Source organism: Mustela nigripes, chromosome 16 (genome assembly GCF_022355385.1).
Source record: "Mustela nigripes isolate SB6536 chromosome 16, MUSNIG.SB6536, whole genome shotgun sequence".
NCBI lineage: Eukaryota > Metazoa > Chordata > Mammalia > Carnivora > Mustelidae > Mustela > Mustela nigripes.
In genome coordinates, this window is record NC_081572.1 from 20,041,626 (window position 1) to 20,060,082 (window position 18,457).

The 18,457-nt window shown below is 49.1% G+C and overlaps 1 protein-coding gene across 3 annotated transcripts in view; it reads right to left on the bottom strand.

The window, feature by feature from the left end:
• ODAD4 (outer dynein arm docking complex subunit 4) overlaps positions 1-14,931 on the bottom strand; it is a 24,420-nt gene extending 9,489 nt beyond the window's left edge. Inside the window, exons 1-8 of one of the 3 annotated variants that reach the window (XM_059379270.1) lie at positions 14,730-14,931; positions 12,069-12,200; positions 11,680-11,830; positions 11,043-11,104; positions 10,582-10,747; positions 9,054-9,278; positions 8,682-8,889; positions 1,524-1,610 (exon numbers count right to left, since the gene is read on the bottom strand). In XM_059379270.1, the coding sequence (XP_059235253.1) occupies positions 1,524-1,610; positions 8,682-8,889; positions 9,054-9,278; positions 10,582-10,747; positions 11,043-11,104; positions 11,680-11,830; positions 12,069-12,200; positions 14,730-14,843 (1,145 nt within the window). In that variant the 5' untranslated portion in view covers positions 14,844-14,931. The remainder of the gene's footprint in view (positions 1-1,523; positions 1,611-8,681; positions 8,890-9,053; positions 9,279-10,581; positions 10,748-11,042; positions 11,105-11,679; positions 11,831-12,068; positions 12,201-14,729) is intronic. The other 2 variants (XM_059379271.1, XM_059379272.1) reach the window with 2 other exon arrangements.
• Between the last annotated feature and the right edge of the window lie 3,526 nt (positions 14,932-18,457).

Below are 18,457 nucleotides of genomic sequence, written 5' to 3' on the forward strand. Positions count from 1 at the left end.
CTGAGATCACGACCTGAGCCGAAGGCTCAGGTCGTGATCTCAGGGTCCTGGGATCGAGTCCCGCATCGGGCTCTCTGCTCAGCAGGGAGCCCGCTTCCTTCTCTCTCTCTCTGCCTGCCTCTCTGCCTACTTGTGATCTCTGTCTGTCAAATAAATAAATAAATAAAAATCTTAAAAAAAAAAAGAAAAGATGAGAGTGAAAAAAAACAACAACAAATGAGATACCAATAAAGTTAGATGAGGATTAGACCTAGTCATCGTCTCTGGGTAGTGAGATAATTTTTCTGCTGCTCTTTTCTTTTTTCCAAATCAATATATATATTTTAAAGATTTTATTTATTTATTTGAGAGAGAGCATGAGAGGAGAGAGGTCAGTGGGAGAGGCAGACTCCCTGCCAAGCAGGGAGCCCGATGTGGGACTCAATCCCAGGACTCCAGGATCATGACCTGAGCTGAAGGTAGTCGCTTAACCAACTGAGCCACCCAGGCGCCCCTCCAAATCAGTATTTTAACAACAAGCACAAATTTACTACAAAATTTTCTTTTCTAAAAGAGATTTTCTTTTTTTATCTGAGAGAAAGAGAGACAGCATGAGCCCAGAGATGGGCAGAGGGAGAAGCAGACTCCCCACTGAGCAGGAAGTCCAATGGGAGGCTCAATCTCAGGACCCGGGACCATGACCTGAGCCACCCAGGCACCCCTGCAAAACATTTTCTAATAGAAAGATACAAACAGGTGAATGAACTCTCAGACTCCTCTGTCTTTTAGGACATAGACACCAGGGGCCATTCAGGAAACCAAGTGATGTGGAACAGAAGTGTCCCGGTGGATAAGTCTAACTCAGTCTGGAGAGCTCAGCCTCCCTGCCTAGTGAACCCATGACCCCACAGACTCACAGAACAGCCTCAGAAGAGGTCCCTGAGGCCGGCTGATCGATCAGCTCCTGAACTTGCTCAAGGTAAGGAATATCTGGTAGTGCTTGTGAAAAATAGATTCCTGAAGGCTCTTGGCTGGGTCAGTTGGTTAAGCATCTGTCTTCAGCTCAGGTCATGATCCCAGGGTCCTGGGATGGAGTCCTAGTGTTGCTGGGCTCCCTGCTTATTGGGGAGCCTGCTTCGCTCATTCCCTCTGTCCCCCCCCCAACTCATGCTCAGTTCTCTCTCTCTCAAATACATAAATAAACTCTTAAAAAAAGCAAAAAATAAAACAAAAACCAGGTTCCTGGGCTCCAACCCAGACCTGCAGGGTCAGAATTTTAGTGCAGAGATGCCTGTAACTCACACAACTGTACCCCAGGTGATTCCTCTGACTGGGGAATTGTGAGCAGATGCTGATTCAAGTCAATCACCTTAACTGATGAGCCTCAGAGTTGACAAAGGGGTTTGCCCATGGTTACCCAGCAGAGCCAGGAGCCAAACTCAGGTCTTCTGTTTGCCTGGCATGCGGGCCCCAGGCTGGGAGTCTGGTGGGAGGGTGGGAAGTCCTGGCAGTCAGGTGGGGAAGGGGCAGCCGAGGTCACTTACGTGTCAATGGCTTGCTGGAATTTCCCAACTCTGGCAAAAACCCTGCCAATGTTGTCAAGGGCTCTCGACTTAGCATCAGGAAGGTCACTGTGGCGAAGAAGCAGGATATGTTCTTCATTAGAAATTGGCCTAGGGGCGCCTGGGTGGCTCAGTCAGTTAAGCATCTGTCTTCATCTCAGGTCATGATCCCAGGGTCCTGGGATGGAATCCTAGGGTTGTTGGGCTCCCTGCTCAGTGGGGAGTCCTCTTCCCCTCTCCCTCTGCCTCTCTCCCCCAGCCTGCTTGTGCACTCTCGCTTTCTGTCAAATAAATACATTTTTTAAAAAAGATTTATTTATTTACCTAGGTGGGAGGGGCAGAGGCAGAGAATATTTCAAGTAGAGTCCCCACTGAGCAAAGAATCAGAAACGGGGCTCGATCCCATAACCCACGAGATCATGACCTGAGCTGAAACCAAGAGTCAGATGCTTAACCAACTGAGCCAGCCAGGTGCCGCTCAGCTCATGTCTTGATCTCAGGGTCATGAGTTCAAGCCCCATGTTGGGCTCCATGCTAGGTGTGGAGCCTACTTAAGAAAATAAGAGAGAGGAAAAGAGGGAGAGATGGAGGAGGGAGGGAGGAAGAAAGAGAGAAAGAAAGAAAAAGAAACTGGCCATTCTAGGCACTGTGATAACTGAAGAAAAGCAGACAGGGGCCCTGGCGTCAGGAACTTGGGAGTCCAGTCCAGTTGGAGGGATGATGCCCAGGAGGCAGGGCTAGGGCACACAAGTCCTCTCATGCCCTGTGGCATGAATGAACACCACGGGAACCTTTCCAGAGAACAATCAATCACTCAAGAGTTTACACACACGTCCCTTTGATGCAGCAATTTCCTTCTAGGAATTTACCTGGAGAAGATAATGTAACAAGAACGCTTGTTACAGCAGTGTTTATAATAATAAACCTTAGAAACAACCTTAACTGGTGCCCCAGCTCTGACACTTTTTGTGTATACAAAGTCCCTGACACATTCAGTGAAAAAGTCAGATTATAGGAGTGTGTTGCCCCATCTGTGCTAAAAATAAATAGGCAGGCTTAAGGCATGATGCTGTGTTCCTGGCCTGATAGTGGAAGAAGGGGCCACACAGGAGGCGCACAGAGAACTGAGTGGGAGTCTAGAAGGTGGAAAAGGCTGGAAACAGGTTCTCCCTGGAGCCTGTGCGGGGCATGGCCTTGCCAACGCCTTGGTTCTGGCCCAGGGAGAATGCCTTCAGACTTCTAACCTTCAGAACTACAAAAGAATGAATGTGGGGTGTCTGGGTGGCACAGGCAGTTAAGCGTCAGACTCTTGGTTTCAGCTCAGGTCATGATCTCTGGGCCCTGATCTCAGGGTTGGGAGACTAAACCCCGCATTGAGCTCTGTGCTCAGTATGGAGTCTGCTTAGGATTCTGTCTCTCTCTCTCTCTTTCCCCCTCTTCCCCTGCTCGTTCACTCTCTCTCTCTTTCAAGTGAGTAAATAAATAAAATCTTTTTTTTTAAAGATTTTATTTATTTATTTGACAGAGAGAGATCACAAGTAGACAGAGAGGCAGGCAGAGAGAGAGAGAGAGGGAAGCAGGCTCCCCGCTGAGCAGAGAGCCTGATGCGGGACTCGATCCCAGGACCCTGAGATCATGACCTGAGCCAAAGGCAGTGGCTTAACCCACTGTGCCACCCAGGCACCCCCAAATAAAATCTTTAAAAAAACTGAATTTGTTTTAACTTACCAAAAAAGAAGTGAATGAATAAAAAGTGGGCATTTTTTTTTTTAAGAATTTATTTTCAAGCAATCTCTACCCCTCGTGTGGGGCTCCAAGTCCAATCCGAGATCAAGAGTCATGTGCTCCACTGACTGAGCCAGTCAGGCACTCCCCAAAATTGGCATTTTTAAGAAGATTTTATTTATTTATTTGACAGAGAGAAATCACAAGTAGGCAGAGAGATGGGCAAAGAGAGAGGGGGGGAAGAGGCTCCCCACTGAGCAGAGAGTCTGATGTGGGGCTTGATCCCAGGACCCTGAGATCATGACCCGAGCCAAAGGCAGAGGCTTAACCCACTGAGCCACCCAAGCGCCCCAAAATGGGCATTTTTAAAAGCAGAGAAGATGTAAGTCTAGCTATTAACAGTGATTATCCAAGGGAAATGAAAGTATGACGGAAACTACCCATTTATCCATATTGTTTGAATTGTCTACAGTATTTCTGTAACATCAGAAAAGAAATTAAGATATTTTCTTTTTTCTTAAAAGATTTTATTTATTTATTTATTTGAGAGAGAGAGAGAGAGGAGAGAGCACAAGAAGGGGGAGGGGCAGAGGGAGAGAGAAAAGCAGACTCCCCACTGAGCAGGGAGCCCAATGCGATGTGGCGCTCCACCCCAGGACCCTGAGATCATGACCTGAGTGGAAGGCAGATGCTTAACCAACTGAGCCACCCAGGTGCCTATGAGATTAAGATAATTCCATTAAAAAAGGAGATAATTGCTCCCCTTACATCGGTTCTTTACCATTACTACCATATGAACATTGTTCTGTTATAAAATTCTTCCCCAACAAATCAGAAAAATGTCCCCCAATGCACACCCAGCATCTCCTCCCACTCTCCTTCCTCTTTGTCCCTCAAGGCCCTGGCAGCCAGTGGGCTCCTATGTCCCCCATGACACTTTGCTCCCTGGACTCATTCTCCCCCAACCGTGGCCAAAGCTGCCTTTAAAACATGCACATCTCGGGGCGTCTGGGTGGCTCAGTGGGTTAAGCCGCTGCCTTCGGCTCAGGTCATGATCTCAGAGTCCTGGGATCGAGCCCTGCATCAGGCTCTCTGCTCAGCGGGGGGCTTGCTTCCTCCTCTCTCTCTGCCTGCCTCTCTGCCTACTTGTGATCTCTGTCAAATAAATAAATAAAATCTTTAAAAAAAAAATGCACATCTCATCAAGACATCCCTCTCTCCACAGAAGCACGCACACAAATGTTGCTGTGCTTGATGGCAAAAGTGGAACAGTCTGAGTGTCCCACAGTGATGTAGCTAAAGAAATGGCTATGCACACTGAAATTCCTTTTCTCTGGAGCCGTTTGAAGAATGAGGCCTTTTCCAAGACACATTCTTCTTAAAAATCATAAAAAATAAATTGCTTTTAAGAATCCTAGGTATGGGGGCACCTGGGTGGCTCAGTGGGTTAAAGCTTCTGCCTTTGGCTCAGGTCATAATCTCAGAGTCCTGGGATCGACCCCACGTCGGGCTCTCTGCTCAGCGGGGAGCCTGCTTGCCCCTCTCCCTCTCTCTCTCTGCCTGCCTCTCTGCCTACTTGTGATCTCTGTCTGTCAAATAAATAAATAAAATCTTAAAAAAAAAAATCCTAGGTATGTGCATAGGTACATAAATATGTAGTTAAATACATTGAAAAGGGGCCAGAAGGTAAATGAGTGGCGTGTGGTGGTGGGAGGTGGGGATGGGGAAGACATCCACGTTCGGCTTGCATCGTGGTGCCCCAGAGTTCTAGACCAAGTACAACACTAACCCTAGTACTTGTGTGAAAATAGACTCCTCCTCAGTCCTCAGTCCTCCCCAGCATGGGACCCAGACTGCTACTCCCCACAGGTCTTGACCCCGCGCCCTGCATCTCTCATCCCTGCCACTTCTTTCTGCCTAGGGTGCCCCTCTCCCTCCCCATCGTCCACTTGGCTGACCTGTCCTGTCTGGAACCCCGAGCTCCTAGCAGTGCTCCCACCTGCCTCTCTCCCTGGACCTATGGCCTTTCTGTGCACCTGGTGCTCCCACAGCTGCTCTGATGGAGGCCCCCCTTATAGAATGGGGACTCAGGTACAGCATGATAAATGAATGAATAAGTTGTAATATGTTAATTGATTCACATTCTATGAGAAGAAATAACAATAACAAGGAGAAAGTGCTATTTCTCATTGCAATCAAATCACCTAGAGTATCTGGAGGGGAAAATGAGGGCTGGGGCCACTGGAGATGCTTCTGAGACAAGCTGGGGTTTGATCTGTGCCTTGAGGGCCAGGAGGCTTTGGAGGTGGGGAGCCCATAGGAGGCATGGCTGATTAGAATGAGGGAGAGCCTGAACAAACAAGACCAGAGGCCTTGTGGGTGGTAAAAAGGGACTAACGTTGTCTGAGGAACAGCTTCGTTTATTTAGCTGCTTGGCAGGCATTAATCACCTACTGTGCAGAAGGTGCTGGGAAGAGAAAGAGATGTAAGACAGTCCCTTCCAAAATCCATAGTCTAACAGGGGAGCCATGATCCACATGGAGTGTAGAGAGAGAGCACCCAGGGCGGGGGAGACTTCTAAACCATGTGGGGGACACTTGGAATTTTCCCGGAGGGAGAGACATTTACAATTGTGAAGGACGGGAAGGGGGAGTTGATGAAGAAAGAGAAGGGAGTCGTGTTTAGGGGCTGTAGGAGCAGAGCCACAAGGGGGTGGGGGGGGGCGCTCAGGATGCCCAGGGGCCTGGACAGAATTGGGTCCACTGGGGCCAGGAGAAGTCAGTTCAGGAAGAGCAGCCTGAACTGAGCAGAATTGGAAGCTGGAACTTTATCCCAGTCCTACCACTGGACTGGTTCCGTACAGAAGGGCCAGCTGGGCTGCAGGAAACCCAGGTCGGAGAAATCGGGCAAGAAGTGAGAAGGGTCTGGACTGAGCTGTGGCAGGGAAACAGAAAAGCGCCATGGAGACAGGAAGGAGGAGGCCCAAACAACGTGGAGGCTGGCTGGGCACGAGCACGGAGAGAGGTGTCTGGGAAGCTGTCTAGCTCCTTCCTGGGGACCGAGTGACCAATAACAGTGCCTTCCTCACAGAGAGGGAACCTTGGAGCAAGAGGTTTGGGAGGAAGATAAGGGATTCCACTTTGGACATGTTAAATGTGGGGTTCCTTTGGGACATCTAAGGTGGAAATGTCTTGGAATCAGTTGGATATGCAGGCCTGGGGCTCAGGAGGGAGGTCTGCTGAGAAGTTAAGACTATAAGTGAGTGTTAAGGGCACAGGAGATGGTTGGGCCCATGGTACTGTGCCTATGTATTTTATTTAATCCTCATCATCTCTATGAATCAGTATTAATATACCTTCATTAGAGATGAGCAAACCGAGAAGACAAGCAACTTAATCAAATCCACACAGCTTCCGACTACCAAAGCCAGGAATCAAAAGTCAGCTTTGTCTCCAAAGCTGTTGCTTGTGTTCTGCTTCTGGAATGGCCAATACCAGATACTTCTCAGCATGGCAAAGGCCAGGGAGAAATGAACTGGGAATGAATAGCACGTGGGGCTCAGGTGAGTGAGGAGAGGGTGGGGTGGTTAAGAAATACAGTTTGAAGGGTGCCTGGGTGGCTTAGTGGGTTAGAGCCTCTGCCGTCGGCTCAGGTCATGATCCCAGGGTCCTGGGATCGAGCCCTGCATCGGACTCTCTACTCAGCAGGGAGCCTGCTTCCCCTCTCTCTCTGCCTGCCTCTCTGCCTGCCTCTCTGCTTACTTGTGATCTCTGTCAAATAAATAAAAAAAGAAAGAAAAGAAATACAGTTTGAGGGCACCTGGGTGGCTCAGTCTATTAAGCATCTGACTCTTGATTTTAGCTCAGGCCATGGTCTTGGGGTCATGAGATTGAGCCCCATATCGGGCTCTGCACTCAGCATGGAGTTTGCTGGAGATTCTTTCCCCCTCCCTCTCCTTTCCCTTCTGCTCCTCTCCCCCAACTCATGCTCACTCTCCCTCTAATTAAGTAAGTAAATCTTTTAAGAAAAAGAAATGTGGTTTGACCCAAATGGAGGAGTGACATGGGAGGACTGCGTGGAAGCAGGTTCAGATAGGGCCTTGAGTGCCAGGTGAAGGCATGCGGTTTTAACCTGCAGGCAACGAGGGGCCAGGGCTTGTGTGTCAGCACGGGAAGAACTGCTGGATGAAAGGCAGGTCTCTGGAGGTGGTGCGTGGGAACAGCTGGAGGCAGGGAGAGCAGAGACCTGCCCTGCGAGTGGAAATCGGATGATGGGAGGTAGGGAGAGGCTCAGACTGTGGGGCAACTGGACACTGAGCAGGAGAAAGTCAGGGAGGGCTCCAAAGGTTAGAACCAGGATGCCCAGCAAGGGATGGCACCTTTGAGAGGTACCCTCAAGTCTGGGGAAGAGGCGATGGTTGGTATTAGTATGGTTATGGACACCTGGCACCGTCCTGAGATCTTTACTGGACTTCTGCCTGTCCTCTCCCACCCTCTCAGGAAGGGGGGGACTGTCATGCCCCCTGGACGGCAGAGACCTGGCTGGGAGAGGTGAAGTGACTTGCCCACAACTGCAGGGTACAATTCTGAAGCCTTGCTCACTCTGACTCCAGAGCCCAGGCTCTCAGCCAGCGCCATAGTATCTGAGGCCCTGCTTGATCTGCCCCCTGCCATCTGGTCTGGCCACCCCTTGGCCACTCTTCCCCTGGCACTACTCTGTGCTTTCTGGCTTTGAGCTTCCTCCTGCCTGCTTCAGGGTCCTCCCACAGACTGACTGCGTTCCCCAGTGCCTAGTGAAATCCTCCTGGAATGCACTTCTCCTAGCGCTGCGTCCCCTACATGTCCTCCGTGACACTGGCCACGATTACCGTCTTTAGCTATGTCACTTTCTGTTTTACATCTGCAGAGAGATGACCCTTTTATCTGGTCCCTGTGGCATTCCTGAGGCTGGCAGCAGCTGGCAGGTCTGGGATTGATGTGTGCTTGTTGAGGTGATTTAAGAATGGACCTGTCCCCTCAGAATCAAACCTTTGGGAGTTTTTTGGCGTTCTAAGCCACTGCCTTCCTCTTTGTGGCAAAAAAAGCTTGGGTGCCTGGGTGGTTCAGTGGGTTAAGCCTCTGCCTTCGGCTCAGGTCATGATCTCAGGGTGCTGGGATCGAGCCCCACATCAGGCTCTCTGCTCGGCAGGGAGCCTGCTTCCCCCTGTCTTTCTTTGCCTGCCTCTCTGCCTACTTGTGACCTCTATCTGTCAAATAAATAAATAAAATCTTGGGCGGGGGGAGCTGACAATCTAGGTCTGCCTCTTCGCCTCAGTCCTGGGAGCTCACCCACCAGCAGCCCTGGCAAAAGGCTCGTGTGCAACCTCTGCCCTGCTCTCTGTAGGGCCCCGCCGCTCGGCCTGCCCGGGGCACTCACTATTGCTTGGCGATCTCCAAATCCTTTCTGTGGCTCTGCAGGGCTGCGACCATCTGCCCTAGCTCGATTTGGGCATTCCCTATGCAGCTGTACAAGTTTCCAACCAGCTCGTCCTTGTTGGGCACCTCCTCTTTGTTCCATTCGAGCACTTTCTTCAGCACTTTCTCCGCTTTCTGAAGGCTCCCATCAGCACTGCCGCTGGTCAACACTGGGAAGGGAAACGGGGGACATGGAGGTGGCAGCAGTCTCCTGAGGCTGATGGGAAGACCTGCCTCCCCCCAGATCCGATCTGCAGGCCAACGGAACCTCGGGCCCCTGTGTGGCTCTCCCACCACCGGGCAAAGGTCTCGCCCTTCTGAGAATAGCACCCACACATGTCTATGTCCTCGAGGCTCTTGAGGATGTAATGGGCTGTCTGTGAGGGACGGCGTTTGCGGTCCCGCAGCCACTTCTCTTGCATCAGCTTCCGGTCCCGCTCCCTGGCGTAGATGGGCTTCTGCTGCCTCCAGAAGTTACTGCGGGTGTCCAGGTAGTTGATGCCTGTCATGATGAGGTCCTCCACAGTCAGGCCATGCTTGATGGTGCCCTTGATCAGGTCTGGGAAAAATGGTGTGAGGAGGAAGTGACTGGAACTGGCGTCTGAGGGAGCCGCCTCCTCCTGCCTGGGGATTCCTATTGTGGGGTCCCCAGTGGGGAGTACTGTTCGGAGCTGGGGAAAGCAAGGGCAGGTAGGTAGCAGAGTAGCTCTTCTAGGTGAAGCCAGATCCCCTCTTTCAGGTATTCCCATGGTGTAGAACTTTGCACACAGGCCTCTTATGGCAAGATACAAGGAGCTAATGGAAGGGGCAGCTGGCAGATGGCTGTCTGGAAGGACCACAGCCCTCGGGCCCCCTTATTTCAGGTTGTGTCCTCTGAGGAGACTGAGTATGAATGCACAACCTGGCCCCGGTTGCCAGTGCCAAGGGATTGCGTGGGTGCCAAGTGGGCCAGGGCTGGCAGGGAGCTGGAGGGTGTGCCCGCCTGCCTGACCACAGAGGTTAGAGCTGGTAGCAAAATGGCAAGGCCTTTTGGGGTAATTTTCAGGCCACCCCCTTCTCCACAGAAGCTCCTCCATAGGAAAGTGTTCAGACCGCTGATCGAGAAGTGCTTCAGGCTCCTGAGACACAGACCTGTGGGGAACCCTGCGGATAGCCTCGGGAGGGCAGTTCTGGAGAAAAGGCATTTGACTCAAGGATGATCCCTGCTCAGGCTTAGGAGCTAATGGCAATACTCCCACCCTCCCATTTCATTTCAAGGCTCTGCCCTACTTCCTGTCACTGCCAGCACGGTATAGTGGAAAGAGCATTAGACTGGAGGTGAGGAGGCCAGCCTCTGGGGTCGACTTCACCATGAACTTGCTTGTCATCTTGGACAAGTTGCTCCCCATTCAGGGTCTTTCTTTCCTTATCTATAAAAGGAGGGAGTAGACCAGATGAGATGTCGGAACATTCTAGTACTACTATCATAGGATCCCCCTCCTAGCACATCCGAGCTGGATTCCTTTGCCCTTTCTACAAATTGAAGGCGCAGGGGATATCCCTCCAGGGACTCAGGTGACAAAGGAACCCCAATCTCTAGGATTCCCTCCCAGGGGTACCATAGAGCTAAGAGCACTGGTTCTGAAACTGGGCATCCTAGATTCAAACCCAAGAGCCATGTCACCATTTACCAATATGTAACTTTCTCGGTGAGTTACTTAATCTTTCTGCACCTGAGTTTCCTCACCTATAAAAAAGAATACTAGGAAATTCTGTCCATAAACTATTGTTACATGACAGGCTCTCTCTCAGCTCATGTATTAAGCACCTGCCTGGGATTTCTTTTGCCCCAAGTTCCCTGTTGCAAACAAAGTATCTGAAACCTTCATCCAGTAGGAGCTTCTCCAGATACTCCTTGTCCACGTAGAGCTCGCCCAGGAGCTGGCGGACAATCTTCTCACTCTTGAGTGAGCCCTTCCGCTTAGACTCCCTCTGGGGGTGATGTACGAGTTGTCTCATGGGATGAGGCTTCTGCTGGGCTTTCATACTCTGGAAAGATGGAGCAATACCCAGTAGAGCCTCAACAAGGAGCACCGAGCACCTGGACATGGTCCCAGAATCTGTGATCCCAGACATCTCCTCCAGGACCTCTCTGTGGGCCAAGAACCATGGAGTGGTCTGGTCTGGGAACAGCTAGATTCCCAAGACCCCCCTGGAGCTGGGGCAGAATCCCAAAGCTGCCCATGATGGAGCTGACTGCCCCCAGGTTAGAGGGCCACTGAGACCTCCAGCACATGTGGGCACGTCCTTGAGAGCAATATGACATCAGAACCAAAGCCCTTACCTCAGCTTGCTTGCTTAAGAAGGATAGATCCCCTTTGTTCTCTAGCTTAACTGAAGAAGGACCTGTAAGGAAAGAGGCTGGGCTCAGGTGTGCCAGGCCCTCAAGCATGACCTATCACATATTTTTATGTAGAAATGGCTGCCTTTGGCAGGAAGGGGTAGAGGTTGTGGCAAAGCTGGCTCTGAGGTAGCCCAGCAGGTTGATGGTAGAGGATGTTTGGAATAACACTCTCCGAAGAGCTAGGCAGCCAGATTTCCAAACAAAGGCAGTCCCTGAGCACTGAGGGAGCTCTCCATCCCCAGCAATTTCCACACTCTGCCACCCACAGTGGCAAACTCTTGCTCTCCTCCCTCCTCCCCCTTGCCACTAAGCCAATGGGTAAGGCCAGTCCTTGGTGCGTTCAGATTTCGCATCTGGCTTAGAAAACAACCAGAAGTTGCAGAACTGAGCATCAGGATCAATGGCTGGTCCTCTGGGTGGACAGATTAGTTCCTAATCTTCAACAAAATCAGCAGCAACTAAATCCAAACATGAGACTCCCTCCAGGCCTGGTGGTAGCTGCTCACTCATTGTACTTCCAAGCCCAAGGATTCCAAGACCCTCCCTGGATAAGGGTATAGGTCCCATGGTCACTCACTTCCTACTGAGTTGTTGATGGCTTCTTGGGCTTTCTGAATTCCAACTTTGAATTCTCGGTCAGGCCGCAGCTTGTAGCCTCGATGATAGAACACCAAGGCAAACTCAAAGTCTCCCATGGTATACAGGGTCTCAGCCTTTTGTAAAATTCCCTGAAATGAGAGGAAATCAAATTGAGGTGGCAGAAAAGGCCTTATAGGACTTAAGTGTGGTAGAGCAGAGGGTCCTGGGTTGAGGATCAAGGTTGGGATACAGGGACAGGTATAGCTAGGTAAGTGACCTAGGGAGAGAAAAAGGCATCAAACCCTAGGCAGTCTGGCTGGTTCCTCAACTTCTTCTCATCAGATGCTGCCACAGGCAATGGCAGTGGTGAAAGCCAGATTGAGTCACCTTACAGAAAGTCGGGTCACCCTGGAGTGAAGCCTCAGCATCCTTCAGGGACTTCTCCAACTCTCCCATCTTCAGGAAGCACTTGGATCGGGCAACCAGGCCATTCTTATCTCCATTCTGAAGGTGAAGAGCCTAAGAAAGGAACCACCCAGGTTGACAGGCATCAGGCAGCACAACGTAGAAGCTTGACAGGAAAGAGCATCCCACCCCCCCACGCCAGCATTTCAAGGGGATTCCTCAGACCAGCAAACAGGTCTCTGGAACTTTCCAAACCAAAAGCAGCATGACACTGATCTTCGTTCAGTTCACTGATTGTCTGCCTGTAGCTCATCTCGAACAAGGTCAAATCACTGGCTACTGTGAAAGCCCCTGGTGGAGATGTGTGAATGTACCACTCGGTGGATATACTGAATTTCTCAAATGTCGGGGATTCCTCCAGTCCACTCAGGCAACAGAAGCTTGGGATTTTTAGCGCATACCCAATTCAACCACAAACCCCAAATGGCTGCACAACACTCAAAATGCATTTCAGAGGCTAAGCATTCTGAAGGCTAACGAAATGGTTTTAGGACATCTGCAACTTGAGTCATCCATTCCCCTAACTCTCTCTTCTTACCTAGCTTGTTGTGAATGAATCATATTTCAGGAGATCAAGATGAAAATGCTAGCAAAACTGAAACTGCGATTTGGATAGTAAAGTGGGAATGGAACATTTCTCCTGGTCCCTGTGTCCTCTCTTCTGTTTGAAATCATCCCTGGAGGGGCATGGGGGTGGCTCAGTCAGCTGGGCATCTGCCTCTTGATTTTGGCTAAGGTTATGATCTCAGGGTTGAGAGATCAAGCCCCAGGCAGGGCTCTGCGTTTAGTGGGGAGTCTGCTTCTCTCCTTCTCCTGCTCCCTCTGACCCTTCCTCCACATGAGCGCACACACACTCTCTCTCAAAATAAGTAAATAAATAAATCTTTAAAAAAAGAAAAGAAAAGAAAAGGGGTGCCTGGGTGGCTCAGTTGGTTAAGCGGCTGCCTTTGGCTCAGATCATGATTCCAAGCTCCTGTCTGGCTCCCTGCTCAGTGGGGAGCCTGCTTCTCTCTTTCCTGCTCCCCCTGTTTGTGCTCTCTCTCTTTCTCTCTCCCTGTCAAATAAGTAAATAAATAAAAATTTTAAAAAAGATTGGGGCGCCTGGGTGGCTCAGTGGGTTAAGCCGCTGCCTTCGGCTCAGGTCATGATCTCAGGGTCCTGGGATCGAGGCCCGCATCGGGCTCTCTGCTCAGCAGGGAGCCTGCTTCCTCCTCTCTCTCTGCCTGCCTCTCTGCCTGCTTGTGATCTCTCTCTGTCAAATAAATAAATAAAATCTTTAAAAAAAAAAAAAAAAAAAAATTTTAAAAAAGAAAAGAAAAGAAAATCATCAATAGAGCTGTGATGTACTGTCATTCCTGAGGCATCATACTGTACCCACACCTTTCTAAGACTTTTCTACTTTTCCAGGAACAGGAAGTAGCTACTGGCTTTTGTGGAAGAAGTCTACTTCTCTCACCAAAGCTATTTTCCCTCGGGGTGTTCTTTTCTCTCTGCCGGAAGGAGAATGGGTGGGGGCAGGGCTCCTGAACTCAGCTGTTGATCCATGGGGCCAACCAATCTGGTTTTAGGGTGTGATTGGTGATTGAAAGGGACTCAAGACTGGGTAGCAGTGGAAAAGCTTGACTTTAGCAGGAGTCCTGAGAATGGTTAGAGGGCTATCCTACCATTCCCTCTTGATCAAGAAGTAGGCTATACATTGTAAAAGACATTGTGGTAAGAACAGCTAATTGCTTGGGGGCGCCTGTGTGGCACAGTTTGTTGAGCAACCCGACTCTTGATTTCAGCTCAGGTCGTGATCTCAGGGTCTTGAGATCCAGCCCTAAATGGGACTCCCCGCTCAGGATGGAGTCTGCTGGGGACTCTCTCTCCCTCCTCCACTCCCCCAGCCCCAGTGCACACTCTATCTCTCTCTTTCTCTAAAATAAATAAATAAAATCTTTTTAAAAAAAGAACATCAAATAGCTTACTTGTGAGGGAGTATGTATGATGGTTAGCACCTCAGCACTGGAATCTGAGTGCCTGGGTTTGAAAACTTTCTCTTGCCAGTTCAGTGATCTCGGCCATCTACTCAAGTTCTGTATCACTTTCCTCAACTATAAAATGGAGTAGTAACAGAACCTCCCTCATAGGGTTGTCTAATATCTTGGATATTAGTGCCTGATATCCTAAAACAGCACCCAATCTCCATAGGGTGGGGTTGAGCAATTGGTACTACGATTATATATAATAGTGTTATGTACTGGCCCTCTTCTGCGAGCAGCTGTGTGCTTGAGATTTCACTGCTTGTCCACGCAGCCTCCAAGCCCATTCCCCAGCCAAGGATGGGAAATTGCGGCTGCTCTGTGGGAAGAAGCCAGTCACACAACAGTCCAGTAAAAAAATAGAAGCCGCTCTTGGGTTATTCACAGGCAGAAGGCAAGTGGGAAATGGTAGAAAGTGGCGAGGCAGTGACAGTAGAGCGCCAGTCAGGAACAAATGAATAAGAGAAACAACAGGGTCCTCCGGGTACCATGGGGACCTCGGTGTTATCAGGAATCAGAAGTGATGGGTAATGGGTAGGTTCAGAGCCCGACTACGACTCACGTTGCTGAAGCTGTGGGCGGCTTTAGAGAACTCTCCGCACAGATACAGCCGCTCGCCCTCCGCCATATAAGAGGGAAAGGTGCTTCGCAAGCTGTCAGCTTCTGGGTCCGACATGGTGGCCGGATTCGGTGACGCTGAAGCAGAAAAAGGGAGGAAAAGAAGCCGGAGAACCTCCGTCGCCTTGTGGAAGCCTCGTCTCTTAGCAACCGGGAAGCGTAGAGTTGCTTCCGGCCCCTCCCCTCGCTCCCCAGCTCCCCCCGGGCGGGAGGCCGCGGTACATCCGCCGCCAGCGTGCGCATGCGCCGGCCCAGCAGGGCGTGGGCAAGGGCGTGATGAGCGCTTGGCGGTTGACTGCCTAGAGACTGCACTGGGCAATGTTTGCTCTTGACCGCTCCGTTGGCTTTGTCCTGAGAGTCGTGCCTGGTGTCCAGAATTTACAGCCAGTAAAGGTTGGAAGAGGATTGAGGGCAGAATTCCAAATAGGGATAAGGTATACGTGGCAAGGACATGTGCACCTTGTACCGCCACATTCAGGATGTGAGGATTTGCAAAGGAAATCATGAAGACAACGTTGGGTTCAACCTTAATTTAACACATTTACTGAGCACCTGCTAGTGGTAGGCTCTGATCAAGGCCTCTCCGCACGTCTCTTTCTATTCCCTCACTCTCTTGGGCCAAAAAGGTAGACTAGATTCTGCTAGGTTCCTGCGAACACCCTGCCTTTGCGACATTACTTTTAAAAAACATCAATTTCCAAAGCCAATGAGATCTTGACCTCCATTAAGGCAGGGACCCTGTCATAACCTTGTGTTTCCAGAATTCAACCGTCTGGCACATAGTAGGAGCTAAATAAATCATTCTTAAAGTTTAAATAGTTAAGAGATGGTTTTAACTCTACACACGTACACACCAATGATTACATGTAAAGCTGGAGAAATCTGAGTAAGATCAGTGGATCATATCACCGTCTGTTTTCTGTTGTTCTTGTACTTGAGTTTTTCAGGATGTTACCATTTTTAGGGGAACCGGGGAAAGGGTACATGGGATCTTTTTATTTTTTTTTTAAGATTTTATTTATTTATTAGAGAGAGAGAGGGAGAGGACACAGGTAGGGGGAGTTGGAGAGGGAGAAGCAGGCTTCCTGCGGAGCAAGGAGCCAGATGAGGGGCTCCATCCCAGGACCCCAGGATCACAACCTGAGCCCAAGGCAGATGCTTAATTACTGAGCCACCCAAGCACCCCCTTTTTATTATTTCTTACAACTGACTATGAATATATAATTATTTCAAAATAAAAGTGTAATTAAGAAAAGAATGCCTTTAATGCCAAGATAAAAATAATAATAATAATAATAATATGGTTTCTTCCTTGGAAGTGTCTGGTCTAGTCAGGGAGGAAGATGCATAGACAATAATGACTTCCCAAAGTGATGTTGAGTTATTCGAAGTTCTGTGTGCCTATGAAGGAGATGAGAACAGATGAGTGAAAAACTCGGTCAGGAGCTCTGCTGGATTAGAGACAGATTTACAGAAGAGGTCACATTTGAGCCGAGGGTGAGTAGGAATGGTGCCCAAGAGACCTAAGTAGGGAAAGAGGTAAACAAAGGCCAGTGGTGTGTAAGGAGCTGCAGCCCTATGCACTGGAGTGAAATTCATCCTGTTCTATGTTATTAAGATGGGCACATGGGTGAGTTGAACACATTGCTGAAGTGACCAGAAGTTAATTGGAAAATCCTCCGGCAAAGAGGAAATCTATAGGTTTAATTCAATCTCAATTAAAAAAAAAAAGTTTTTAAATAATTGACAAGCTGAGGGGCACCTGGGTGGCTCAGTGGGATGAGTGTCCACCTTCAGCTCAGGTCATGATCCACTGAGCCCCGCATAAGGCTCCCTGCTTGGTGGGGAGCCTGCTTCTCCCTCTCCTTTTGCCCCTACCCCTCACTAGTGTTCTCTCTCTTGCTCTGCTCTCTTTCTCTCAAATAAGTAATTTTTTTAAACTTTAAAATAATATTTGTTTAAAAAATTTTTTAAATATACAATTCTATAAATACATACTTAATCAACCAAAAACAAAACAGTGCCTCCTAGGAATATGGAAGTAGGGCAGGGAGGGATAGAATACAAAGGAGTACGAGAGGATTTGGGGGTTGGGGGGGTGAAGGAATATGCATTACCTTGACTGTATTTTCACGATGTATACCAGTGTTAAAACTCATCAGGTTGTACACATTAATTGTGTACAGTTTATTGTACATCAGTTAAGCACCAGTAAAGCTGTTACAAAAAAAAAAAAAAGCACAGTTAGGGGACATCAAGGTAGCTCAGTCGGTTAAGCTCCTGACTTGATTTCAGCTCAGGTCAAGATCTCTGGGTTGTGATATCGAGCCTGTGTAGGCTCTGCCCTCAGCAGGGAGTCTGCTTGAGATTCTCTCTCCCTCTGCCTCTCCACCTGTTCGTTCTCTCATACTCTCTGTCTCTAAAAAATAAATAAGAGGGGTGGGAGGTCGGGGTACCAGGTGGTGGGTATTATAGAGGGCACGGATTGCATGGAGCACTGGGTGTGGTACAAAAACAATGAATACTGTTATGCTGAAAATAAATTTAAAAAACTTTTTAACCCCCCCCCCCAAATACAGCTATTATAGCAATAATACTGTGTGTTTTTTTGATGGATTACAGAGCTCTTTGTGATCTTGACAGAATCCTGATGATGGATGGAGTCACACACTATTTTCCTGGTTTCTTAGATGAAACAATGAGGCTGAGAGAAGTGGCAGGGCTTTCCCAAAACCGCATCACCAGGAAATAGGTGAACTGGGCTGGGGCCCAGGCCTAGGTTGGATTGGTTAGGGTCAAAAGGCCTAGAATTTGTTCCCAACCTGTTCCAGCCATTTATTAGCTGGATTCCTTACATTATATCTCCCTTTTTTTCTTTATGTTTCTTTCTACTGTGAAATGTATCCTAGGTGCAAGAACATATATAAAATTTACATATACAGTTTATTAAATAACTATACAATGAACAGCCATGCAATCATCTCACAGGTAAGTCAAGAAACATTACCAACCCGGGGCTCCCTGTGAGACTCCTTCCCAATCACAATCTCATCCCTGCACTACCCCTTCTCCATGTAACCACCACCTTCCTGGTTACTGCCCTGGTCTGAGCCCTCACTGGCTCCCTCCAGGATTACTGTAATATCTTTCTAATTCTCTTTGTTCTACCCTTGCCTCCTTCCTTCTCAGCACAGCAGTTAGAATATTCCTTTAAAGAGGCACCTGGCTGGTTGAGTGGGTAGAGTATGTGACTCTTGATCTTGGGGTCATGAGTCTAAGTAAGTCCCGTGTTGGGTGTAGAGCTTACTTTAAAAAAAAAAAAAAAAAAAGAGGGACGCCTGAGTGGCTCAGTTGGTTGGGCAGCTGCCTTCGGCTCAGGTCATGATCCCAGCGTCCTGGGATCAAGTCCCACATTGGGCTCCTTGCGCGGAACAAAATCTTAAAAATAAAAAAATAAAAAATAAATAAATAAATAAATAAAAAGAAAGGAAAAAAGGGCACCTGGGTGGCTCAGTGGGTTGAGCCTCTGCCTTCGGCTCAGGTCGTGGTCTCAGGGTGCTGGGATTGAGCCCCACATCAGTCTCTCTTGCTCGGCGGGGAGCCTGCTTCTCCCTCTCTCTCTGCCTGCCTCTCTGTCTACTTGTGATCTCTCTCTGTGTCAAATAAATAAAT